This window comes from Chenopodium quinoa, unplaced genomic scaffold (genome assembly GCF_001683475.1).
Source record: "Chenopodium quinoa cultivar QQ74 unplaced genomic scaffold, ASM168347v1, whole genome shotgun sequence".
In the NCBI taxonomy this organism is placed as follows: Eukaryota; Viridiplantae; Streptophyta; class Magnoliopsida; order Caryophyllales; family Amaranthaceae; genus Chenopodium; species Chenopodium quinoa.
Genome location: NW_018742881.1, coordinates 226,106 through 238,884, shown reverse-complemented (window position 1 = coordinate 238,884; position 12,779 = coordinate 226,106). Strand labels below are relative to the sequence as shown.

The window sequence follows — 12,779 nt, the reverse complement described above, 5'->3', positions numbered from 1 at the left end:
GGCTCTGAAAACTCCAAAAATTCTCAAAAAACGTGGATATTAGTCTTCAATTTTAGAATTTTTTGACTTTTTTTCACCCGGATATAAAAATTGTTGAAATGTTTACCATGGTCCCTAATATTCTCCCGGAGTCCAATTGGGTGGGTTCAACTATCCAATTTGCCTTTAAACGACCAATTTACCAGTTTACAACTTGTTCAGATTTCATTAAATCAAGCCTACCACGAACATTTATGACAACATACCAATTTCAAGACTTTTCGACACCGGGCCCCGAAACCTCCAAATTTTTTAAAAAATAGTGGATATTAGCCTTCAATTTTGAAATTTTTGACTTTTCTTGCCCGGAAATAAAAATGGCCGAAATGTTTACCATGATCCCTATTACCGTCCGAGAGTCCCATTGGGTGGGTGGAACAATCCAATTTGCATTTAAACGACCAATTTAATGGTTTACAACTTGCACCGATTTCATTAACTCAAGCCTACCACGAACATTTATGACAACAAATAATAATCATATATGGTTCCAAACGGCATTATATGACCCTAAGATGTATCCCCTAGTATAAGACTTTTCGACACCGGACCCCGAAACCTCCAAAATTTCTCAAAAAGCGTAGATATTAGTCTTCAATTTTGGAATTTTTTGACTTTTTTCATCCGGAAATAAAATTTTCTGAAATGTTTACCATGGTCCCTAATAACCTCCGAGAGTCCAATTGGGTTGGTGGAACCATCCAATTTGCATTTAAACGGTCAATTTACCGGTTTACAAACGCACGGATTTCATTAGCTCAAGCATACTACGAACATTTATGACAACATATAATGATCATAAATGGTTCCAAACGACATTATATAACCCCGAGATATATCCCCAAGAATTTCAAGACTTTTCGACACCGGGCCCCAAATCCTCCAAAATTTCTCAAAAAGTGTGGATATTAACCTTCAATTTTGAAAATTTTGACATTTGTTCGCCCGAAAATAAAAAATTTCCGAAATGTTTACCATGATCCCTAATACCGTCCAGGAGTCCAATTGGGTGGGTGGAACGATCCAATTTGTTTTTAAACGACTAATTTACCGGTTTAAAACTTGCACCGATTTCATCAACTCAAACCTACCACGAACATTTATGACAACAAATAATGATCATATATGGTTCCAAACGGTATTATATGACCCCGAGATGTATCCCCTATAGTTTTAAGACTTTTCGACACCGGGCTCCGAAACCTCCTAAATTTCTCAAAAAGCGTGGATATTAAGTCTTCAATTTTGGAATTTTTTGACTTATTTCGTCTAAAAATAAAAATTTGCCGAAATGTTTACTATGTTTCCTTATACCCTCCGAGAGTCCAATTGGGTTGGTGGAACCATCCAATTTTCCTTTGAACGACCAATTTATTGGTTTACACTTGCACGCGCGGATTTCATTAACTCAGGCATACTTTATGACAACATATAATGATCATATATGTTTCCAAACGTCATTATATGACCTTGAGATGTATCTCCTAAAATATCAAGACTTTTCTACATTGGGCCCCAAAACCTCCAAAAATTTTCAAAAAACGTGGATATTAGCCTTCAATTTTGGAATTTTTTGACTTTTTTTCGCCCAGAAATAAAAATTGCCGAAATATTTACTGTGGTCCCTAATATCCTCCGGGAGTCCAATTGGGTGGGTGGAACCATCCAATTTGTCTTTAAACGACCAATTTACCGTTTTACAATTTGCACCGATTTCATTAATTCAAGCCTACCACGAACATTAATGACACCAAATAATGATCATATATGGTTCCAAACGACATTATATGACCCCGAGATGTATCCCATAGAATTTCAAGACTTTTCGACAACGGGCCCCGAAATCTTCAAAACTTCTCAAAAAGCGTGGATATTAGTCTTTAATTTTGGATTTTTTTGACTTTTTTTTCCCGCAAATAAAAATTGGCGAAATGTTTACCATGGTCCTTAATACCCTACAAGATTCCAATTGGGTGTGTGGAACCATCCAATTTGATGTTAAACGACCAATTTATCGGTTTACAACTTGCACCGATTACTGGTTTACAACGGCCAATTTAATTAACTTGCACCGAACCTAACTTGAAAGAAAATTGACCCTAACCCGTTTTAACCCGTCAAAACCCGAATTTAACCTAACTTGTTACTAAGCTAACCTGAATTCAACCCGACCCGAATTTATTCCAATCTGTTACAAACCCGACTCCAAATCAGCCCGACTTGTTATTGACTTGACCCAAATTCAACCTGACTTGTTATTGACCCGACCCGAATTTACCAGACCTATTACTTACCCGGCCCAAAAATTAACCCAATCTATTACTAATCCGACTCGAAATTAACACGACTTGTTATTGACCCGACCTAAATTCAACCCAAATTGTTCCCGACCCGATTTCAATAACCTTAAATGCAATTGAGACCACCTTATTATTGTTGATCAAAGCATTTTATCTAGGGAGACCAAGTCGGTCCAGGCCAGCTAAAGAAAGGAGCATTATCCTCAAATTTAAGAGCTAAATATAGTATATATTTGTTGTATGGTCAAAGGAGATAATTATCTTCCTAAATTATTGAGTATAGATCCCTATTACTATTGTCAATTATAGTCAAAGGAAATAATTAACTTGATAAAAATGATAATTATCTATTTATAGTTAGTTGAACCTGAATATGATCTGACTTGGAAATGACCCGACCTAATTGTAACCTGCAAATTATTGACTTGAACATAACCCGACTTGAATCCGAGAATGACCCGACTTGGAAATGACCTAACCTGATTATAACCCACAAATTATTGACTTGAACCGAACCCGACTTAAAACCGAGAATGATTCGACCTGATTATAATCTGCAAATTATTGACTTGAACCGAACCCGAATCAAACCCGAGAATGACCCGACCTGATTATAATCCGCAAATTATTGACTTGAACCGAACCCGACTTGAACCCGAGAATTACCCTAACCCGTCTTGACCCGAAGTAAACCCGACCTATTGTTCACCCGATTTGAATGTAACCCGACCTGTTATTAACCCGACCCAAACCCGATAAGAAATATGACCCGACTCAAGCATGACCCGACCCAAACCCGACCCACATATATTATGAAATTAATCCAAATTGACTCGACCCGAGTTGACCCGACTCACTCTTACCCGACCCAAAACCGACTCGTTTACCCGAATTGACAGCTTTACTCCGTAGTATTATTATGCAAATGTTACATGCTTACGGTTTTAATTGAACTATGGGGCCTGTCGTAATTTCGCAAATGCACTACGTAGTACTCCGTAACTAGTAACCGCAAAATGTGTGGACACAGAAACGGACATCAACACCATTTCGGCCTTTCCCACTTTCTCTCTCCTAACTCAGCTGGCACCTCGCAGCTCACACCCACAACAATGGCCACCATCATAAACCACTAAACCCACTTATACCTTCCAAATTCTAGGTTGCCTTCCTTTGCTTCTCAATTTTCACATACCCTTTACACCAAAATCCATAAATTAAACAAATTTGATTGATAAAAAGTGTGGTAGAAAATGAGTCATCTTGGATATAGTTTTGCTACCCAATCCACATCAAAATATGTTCTTTTGGGAAATTTGAGTAACCCCACTTCAGTTTCATCTGGGTGTAGTGAATTTCTGGGCAATTCTGTAAGAAATTACAGTTTTAGCAAAGAATTTGGCAAAAAGCAAAGAATAGGGTATTCCCCATTAAAGGTTTACATGCATTCTTCTTTGTTTTTCATTGTTTATAGGTTGATTTTTGTGGGATTTGACAAAATAGTTGAGTTTTTGAGTAATTGATGTAATTTTTGGTTGATGCAGGTTGTTTGTGTAGATTATCCAAGGCCAGAAATTGATAATACAGTCAATTTCTTGGAAGCTGCTTATTTGTCTTCGACTTTTCGGAATTCACCCCGTCCGAAGAAGCCATTAGAAGTTGTAATTGCTGGTGCCGGTGAGCTGAATGATCCCTCTACTTGTTTTGTTCATTATAATAATCTTGTACAATTGCATGTTGCTTTGCAAATTGGTTACTGTTTTCATTTGTTTGTTGGAACTTGGAAGGACATTAGGTTATTTAGATATAATGAACTGTGGAACTTGTTTATCAAATGTTGAGTGTAAAAGATAATGGTTTTGAGGTAGAGTTTTGATTTTGAGCAGTAGTTGGGTTATGTTTGAATGAGGGTAGAATTTTAAGAGATGGGCTTAATTGTATACCGGTCTTTCCAGATTCTATATGCTAAGTTACTTAATTAGGAATGGTCAACCCGTCGTGGATTATCAGTTTGATCAAAATGTATAGGATGAGGGTTTGGTTTCAAGAAGGTTACTTGAACATTTTTGTGTTTAAAGACTGGAGTCAGTGTTCAAGCTTTTCTCATTATTATTCGAGTTTCTGGGATCAAGAACCAATTGGCAAATACCGTAACTCTCAGAAACGATGTACTTCTCAAAATAAAACTTTGTACTGTATTTCTAATTTCTCAGAAACGATGTACCGTAACTCTCACAAGTGTCACGAGATTATTTTTCATATCATAAATCATATATAATGATGCTCCCTTTATACGTTTAATCCCCGTGAACTGATCTAACTATCTGTGTACACAATGAAGTTAATAATCCTACCCAAATATAAATACATAAATTTTAGTCCTAAGATTTTGCAGTAAGCTTCATACACATCTCTTAAGAGAAATTACATTGTCAATTTCTACCACGAGGTGAATGAACTGAGTAGTTTGGTTCACAAGCTTGTCGAAGAGATTCAATCGTGCAACATATCTTTTATATTTGTTGCTGTAAACTTTTCTTGGAGAAATCTTCCTTGCATTGCTTAATGTAAGAGAGAAGGGGGGGGGGTCTTGGTGATACTTATTCGTCTTTTATTCATAGAATAACACAAATACTTCAGACGTGGGACGAGGATTTTTTTTATTTTTTATCATTGGTGGAAACTATAAGATGATTGCTGTACGTTATTCTTCCGAGTTTTGAGGCACTTTGTTTCAAGAACTCTATTTTTATTGAGAGAAATAGCAGCTTGGGAAGGATTGGCAGAGAGGAAAGGGACCAAGTAAAAAAAAAATATATGGATTATAGAATTAATCATCTGTTGCCATTGAGATATTGATGTGCAATTGAGTTCTCATACTTCGTTGGATTCAGGTTTGGCTGGTCTATCTACAGCAAAGTATTTAGCAGATGCAGGTCACAAACCCATATTGCTGGAAGCACGAGATGTTTTGGGTGGGAAGGTGAGTTCTATCTGTGCTAGTACTTTTACAGCTTCAATAATATATCAATAGTGCTTCCCCTCTTTCCTGATTCATGTCCGTTAAGCTGATGGAACAGCCTTTCCGATTTGGCTGTATAGTTTTATATAGCTGACATGCTTTGATCTGACATGTTGAGAAATCAGGATGGACTTGAGAACATGTGCTGAGGAAACTACTGTAGTGTGCAATTTTTGGTTGTAAATCTTGTGGTGCTTATAAATTGTATGTTGCTTGACAGATAGCAGCATGGAAAGACAAGGATGGGGACTGGTATGAGACAGGGCTACATATATTCTGTAAGTGTATTCTATTTTTACTATAACCACACCCCCCCCCCCCGGAAATGGAAAATATTTAATGACTTGTTTCTTTCTGTCTGATAACACGGATGTGTGTCCTAACTTTGGAACATATTGAATGTTATTTTGGTCTTATTGGCACAAATTTCTATTGTTAAACTGTCAAATTGATATGCTGAAAATCTTCATATTTTCTTGAAGTTGGGGCTTATCCAAATGTACAGAATCTGTTTGGAGAGCTCGGTATTAATGACCGATTACAATGGAAGGAGCACTCAATGATTTTTGCAATGCCTAGCAAGCCTGGTGAATTTAGCCGCTTTGATTTTGAAGAAGTCTTGCCTGCACCATTAAATGGTATGTATGCTGATCATAATTTCCAAGCCGACTCTCTATCTACATTACCCAAATTAAGACAAAACTATTGCCTTTCCCTGGGCTCCTACCAAGAACTTTCCTGTGGTTAGATTTGTGTTCAACTGGCTCTAAAGCATCTAGACCAACCAAACCTTAAAATTAATAGTATTAGTGCTGTAACTGTAAGGCTAGTAATATTTGTTTCAGTGAAACAAAAACCCCATATGCTTCCACGTATAAAACGGGTAACTATATCAAAAAACCATTATTCATGTATATTCTAGAAGATACTTGAAAATTTTCATCTTATCAACACCATCTATATTCAGAGGGATGAAAGCCCCTGTTAGTCTGCTACCAATTAACTTTGTTTGCTGTTGTCATTTCTTCAAATATCTAAGTCATTTTTAGTGAACCACTCTTCATGAGTGAGGTTAACTTGTTTTGATACTATCTAATGTGTTTGGCAGGCATATGGGCAATCTTAAGGAATAATGAAATGCTTACCTGGCCAGAGAAAATCAAGTTTGCTATTGGTCTCTTGCCTGCAATGGTTGGTGGACAATCGTATGTTGAGGCACAAGATGGTTTGAGTGTCCAAGAGTGGATGAGGAAGCAAGTAGGAAAATTTAATCATTTAAACTGACTTATTTGATAATTGCCTTTTGTTCTGTTGATTATTGTATGTCTAGTTCTAATTTTGAATTTGCAGAGGGGTGCAAATGTTGAAAATCTTTTGGAAAATTTTGTAGGGTGTACCTGATCGTGTAACTGATGAAGTATTTATTGCCATGTCAAAGGCATTGAACTTCATAAATCCTGATGAACTTTCGATGCAGTGCATCTTGATTGCTCTGAACCGATTTTTGCAGGTATGAGTACATTTTATTGTCCACTTCAGATTTTCAGATTTTTTGTTTGCATTAAGACATATTTCCACCGTTTCTTTTTAGTTGACACGTTTGCCAATGCACTTATTCAATCATTAATATCTTTAATTATCGATAATAAAAAATTATGAAAAGTTGATATTTTGAAAGTACATAATGTGACGAATCTAACATCCCACATGACTATATTTTTCATTACGTATAAAGCACAAAACACAGTCAAAGGATGGTGTGTGAATAGCGCTAAATTCAAAATATGTCAACTAAAAAAAACGGAGGTAGTACTTCGTATTAAACTGCTTTATGCAAATTATGAGGAATTTTAGCAGGAAATTATGTGACATAAAAGAATCCTGTACTGCCTACTGCAGTCTAAAAACTGATATGAAAATGATGTGACATCAACAGGAAAAGCATGGTTCCAAAATGGCTTTCCTGGATGGCAATCCTCCGGAAAGGCTGTGCATGCCTATTGTTGAGCATATAGAGTCACTTGGTGGTGAAGTGCGACTCAATTCTCGTCTTCAGAAGATAAAGTTAGCTCAGGATGGAACTGTAGATAGTTTTTTGCTAACTAATGGAAAAGAGGTTAGAGGAGATGCTTATGTATCTGCTGCCCCAGGTTTATTTCTCATCTTCATCAAATACTAGCATTAATTTTTTAATCAGGTTCTGAGCAAGCTTCAGGGCAACTGAATTGCAAATTACTTTGCTGAGACAAATTACTTATGAAACTATATCACACAATTTTAAAGATCTCTCATATGCCCTTTTTAATTTCTTTGTCAGTCGACATCCTGAAGCTGCTTCTACCTGATGAGTGGAAAGAAATTTCATACTTCAAAAAGTTGGATAAACTAGTAGGAGTTCCAGTCATTAATGTTCACATATGGTTAGTTAAAACTTCTATATTGTAGAGTATGATCTCTTCTACTATGGAGACTGACATTAATTTAATGCTGTTTGCAGGTTTGATAGAAAACTGAAGAATACATACGACCATCTACTATTTAGCAGGTTGTACCTGATTCACAGGCAAAACCATATTCTTGTTAGAGCATGAAAATATTCATTTATTCCTTCCCCTTCACTTATAATGCTTGCCTTGTTTCTAGTCTTTTTATTACTTTTTAATCCACCAACATGAAAATTGGGGAAAGGAGTCACTAAACCATCTATGAACTGATTTTTCTCTATGTTGTTTGGAAATAAGGCCATCCCTGTATGGCTGTATGCAGTGTATTTGATTTCAGGCTTTTGGAAAGACCTTTTTTATTTTTTTGATGTGGATGACTGGAGTTTCTTTTGTTAGCAATTTTGTGATTAAATAACTTTATTGTTGGATAAGATATACGAAGTAGCTTATTACTGGAAGTGTGGATAGTTAAAGAGCCTTACTGTTTACTTGATTTTTGTTCTGCACTCTTGTGTAGTGTTTTCTCCTAACTTTTGATCTTTGCCATTGCAGGAGTAATATTTTGAGTGTCTATGCTGATATGTCATTGACATGCAAGGTGAGCATTACGGTGTCTTATGTTCTTTTCCTGTTTCGTCTCCATCTTTTTTTTTTTAAAAATATTCTTGCCTTCTATAGTCGTGAATTGTAATTTCTTCATCAAATATGCTTTGATCATTATGTATGGATATCCTTTTGTTCGTTTTATTTTTTTATTTTACCCTGAGATTGTTTTCACTGTTATTATGGAACAACTGTTTTCACTGGTAAATACTCGATAACCTTCTCTCAAGACCTCTGATTGTATGAGCTGAAAAGTTATCCCTCATCTTTATTATCTGTCCTTTTCTTTTCCTGCCCTCACAATGTCCATCTAACCTTTCTGGTGTATACAGGAATATTATGATCCGAATAAATCTATGTTGGAATTGGTATTTGCACCAGCAGAGGAATGGATTTCTCGCAGTGACACTGATATTATTGAGGCAACAATGAAAGAACTTGCCAAACTTTTCCCTGACGAAATTGCAGCTGATGGGAGCAAGGCTAAGATCCTCAAATATCATGTCGTCAAGACTCCAAGGTGAGTGATTACTAAATTTAAGATTGATAAATGTTCCTTAATCCTGACTGGATTATCATAACGCTATCATTTTTATAGGTCTGTTTATAAGACAGTTCCAAATTGTGAACCTTGTCGGCCACTGCAAAGATCACCTATTGAGGGTTTCTACTTATCTGGTGATTTTACGAAACAAAAGTATTTGGCTTCAATGGAAGGAGCTGTTTTATCTGGGAAGTTTTGTGCACAGGCTATTGTGCAGGTAAAAGGCTTTCCTAGGACACCTTAATCACAATGATCATGTACTCGGTCTTATTTTTCAGAATTGCATATTTTGTCAATTTGGTGATAATTATTCCTTATTCTGTTGTCGTATGCAGGATTATGAATTGATTGTTGCTCGTGCACAAAGAGAATTGGCAGGGGCGGGCAATGTATAATACTGAAATACTTTTGACATTTGCCATTTATAGCATCATTGAAGATTTGGATTGGTGATCTGATTATTCATATCGATATTCAACAACTCAAGCAAACTTCTACAGTTTGTGTTGGTGCCACTTTAGTTCTTGTTTGAACTTTCCCTTGAAAGAAAAGGTTCTTGATTATTCTGCTAGATAATTGTATAGCTCAAGTCTAGAGAAAACATGTACATGCTCCAAATGTGACTTGATAAATTGTAAGTAGCAACTCAACATCAATATGGAAATTTTTTTGTGGAATGGGAAGAAATTCTGAAAAATGTCACTTTCCTGATGTTTGTTATTTGATTAGCAATATGCCCACTTTACCCCTACACGTGTTGGAACATAGATTGTGCTCCATCATACTAAAGAAAAACCTAAATTATATACACCATACTTGGTTTAAATAGTTTTGTATTAATTGACATTTTCTTTTACTTTGGGTACTATTCACATAAGTTCTTTCAAATGATTTGACGTGTTTTGACTTTGGGTATTATATTTATATAACTATGAAAAAACATAGTTATCTGGAGTTAGAAAAAGAAAAACATGACTTATCACTCGAATATGAACTGAACGCAACTCGAACATGACCCAAGTCACATTTTTGCATCCTTGCCCAACAAATACCAGTATACCGCATACATCTTCAACGTTTTGATAATTTACTAACAATAACTAGCTGTTTACTTTAATTTGACTCTTTAATCGTACAACAAAACACTGACATACATTGCATAAAGACCAATCACAAAATCCAAGAAAGTTGGAAACTTAACTCATTTCACAATTATAAAGAATGTTGATCTAGATATTTTTGGTCCCAAGCTTGCAATCTCAACAAAATCTATGAATTTTAGCTAAATTATGGTTTTAAAATTTCATGAGATTGGCATTTCTTGGTGTTGTAACTTGGAAAACGATGTTACTTTTATGAAAAGGAAAAGGGTAGACTTATCTCCAATATGTTAGCAATCTCAACGTAGCGCCATTGTTGAGGCAAAACATCTCCCTTATGCAATAGCATTGTATCATTCTCAATCTCAAACATGTACAATTCATTGAATCTTGGGATTTTGGTACCAAGAGCATAAAACGAAGAAGATTGTGTTTTTCCTTAATGCTAAAGCCATGCATGAGCGCTAGCTATATCATAAATTAGAACATCAGTATACGGAATCATGTGCATGGTATACCCGGGTGTGTAATGGACAACCTAACATTTGTATGTAATGTTTATTACTTCGTAAATAGCTTACCAAAATCAAATTTCCTTATAGACGAAAATTGTATTGGATTTTTGGTAAAGTGGGTTTCATTCATTAACTTTTTTTCAATGAACCATTGAAAATAAAGCTTTATACTTTAACTAACAAACATCCAAACTTTGCTTTAAATTCTTTCATATATATTTTAACTAACATAACTGGGCATGACTCGAGCATTACCTAATTCGTAAATAAAATCATTCATGAATCACGATAAGGGTGGATGCCAAACGAGATCGTTACAAGATCAGTGTGCAACCACACCACTAGACAATTACCAGAAATTATGAAGCATACTATCTTCATTGGAAAAGCACATTCACATACCAACAAACAAAATATAAATTTGTTCATGTTATATAATATATATAGTATAAATAAACAACTTTGCATAGTTCATTAAACTTTGTTAACCGATTTAAAGGCAGTAACGTGATAAAATCATTAACGAATCAGTAACTGATATTAACTTTAGCATTAGCAACCAAATTAGATTGCATCTTTGATTTGGGACAGTAAATCAGTCAAATGGACTAGTAATTTATTTATTTTATTAGACATGAACAACTTTTGTTAGTTGTGGTTCAACTTGAATTAAAATATTATTTGAGAAATTAATTACTTATTTTGATGCCAACATTAATTACCAACCAATTCAATACAAAAGAATATCATGAAAATATAAAACAATGTTGTCTTATAATTAGTAAATCGAGCAACAAACCTAAGAAGACTTTAGGTTGTTCCAATTTGAGACCAACCAACAACATATCATGTGGAAAATCCTAAAATTGCAATTTGCAAGTGATTAGGAATACTTGTACACCAAATCTTTGAACCAGATAATGGCAAGTATCAACAATAATGTGATAAACAGTTTTTAAATTTAGCATTAACAATTATTAGTTAGTTATCTCCAAAATCTATTGCAATAATTGTGATTTTATTTTTGTTTTTAGTTGATTTTTAATCATGTGCTGCTTACTCAAGCTAAACTATTAATGATCAATAGTTTAGGTAGGCCATTTTCCAACCACATATTTGAAACTTTTTTTTTTGAGGGGACTAAATTAATTAATTCATCGTTTTGAACATACAAGGATTTGGTGGTATGTGAGATATGCTACAAATCTTGTTTGTTTTTAGCATAAGGGTGTATTAATTAAGTATTTACATCTTACATATTAAAATCAATAGATATAAGAATTAATTATTATACTTGTAAGAAGAGATTGAATTGGAATCCAAATTCAATCTAATTTTGATTGCATAAATATAATAACTCTAGCTTTAGTTGCTTTGGTTTCGGATTAGGGAAGAGATCAAGCATAATTTATCAAGAAGTATGAAAGTTGTTAAGAATGGATGTCAACTATTTAATAGGTTATAATATTTTTCGTTGATCAAAATGTTGTCTACAAAACTGCAAATACAACAAACTCTCTCACTCGTCACTTCAAATTTGAATGTGTGAAATGTATATTATAAAATATCATTATAATAATGATATTTTTCATTTAATTTGGTGGCTTGGTGATTGTAAAAAAAGAAAAATCTCCCTTGATGAAACAAGTTCCACTATAATTTGGAAAAATTATAGCCTCTCCTAGATGCTTTATTTGTTAACATGCAATGTGGCAAGACTTCCATCACACCTCTATGAGTTCCACATCAAATAAAAGCTTAATTTGGTTATTAATTGAAAAACAGAAAACATGTAGGCTCCATCTAATTGTGAAGCTTCATTTGAGTTTAGTACCTTTCTAATTCCATGATTGTTCATCCTAATCGAAGCATCTATTTAATTCCATGCATATCCATTTATATGCATCATAAACTCTTGTCACAAAATTTTTAGACTAGTCTTTGTCACTCTTGTCGCACGGAACCAATAATATCAAACACATAAAATATGAAGGAATTGTATATTCTTGATTAATTTATGTATATTCTTGATTAATTTACAAAGATGAGTATACAGCCTATATTATATACAAGAAGCTCTACGTACAGCTACAAGAAGATAAACATAAAGCTACAAAGAAGATAATAATACAATCCTATAAATAAGTGATAAGATAACTATCTTGCTAAGCATAGGATAATTATCTTGGTAACTAACGTGTGACTCTATCAA

The 12,779-nt window shown here is 34.6% G+C and overlaps 1 protein-coding gene across 1 annotated transcript; it reads left to right on the top strand.

Annotated features, from left to right (window-relative positions):
- Positions 1 to 3,348: 3,348 nt before the first annotated feature.
- Positions 3,349 to 9,660, top strand: LOC110726682 (15-cis-phytoene desaturase, chloroplastic/chromoplastic-like). Its single transcript, XM_021906153.1, has 14 exons — positions 3,349 to 3,775; positions 3,884 to 4,016; positions 5,234 to 5,322; positions 5,582 to 5,639; positions 5,844 to 5,999; positions 6,470 to 6,618; positions 6,752 to 6,871; positions 7,298 to 7,511; positions 7,679 to 7,781; positions 7,859 to 7,906; positions 8,358 to 8,403; positions 8,741 to 8,928; positions 9,007 to 9,169; positions 9,288 to 9,660. The coding sequence occupies exons 1-14, from the start codon at positions 3,593 to 3,595 to the stop codon at positions 9,345 to 9,347; spliced, it is 1,710 nt and encodes a 569-aa protein (XP_021761845.1). The 5' UTR covers positions 3,349 to 3,592; the 3' UTR covers positions 9,348 to 9,660.
- Positions 9,661 to 12,779: the final 3,119 nt, after the last annotated feature.

Excerpts from the sequence above, each read along its gene's own strand:
- LOC110726682 (XM_021906153.1), top strand. The coding sequence starts at position 3,593 with ATGAGTCATCTTGGATATAGTTTTGCTACCCAATCCACATCAAAATAT. Across the intron at positions 6,000-6,469 it reads CTTGCCTGCACCATTAAATG|GCATATGGGCAATCTTAAGG; the intron begins GTATGTATGCTG and ends TGTGTTTGGCAG. Across the intron at positions 7,782-7,858 it reads GTCATTAATGTTCACATATG|GTTTGATAGAAAACTGAAGA; the intron begins GTTAGTTAAAAC and ends TGCTGTTTGCAG.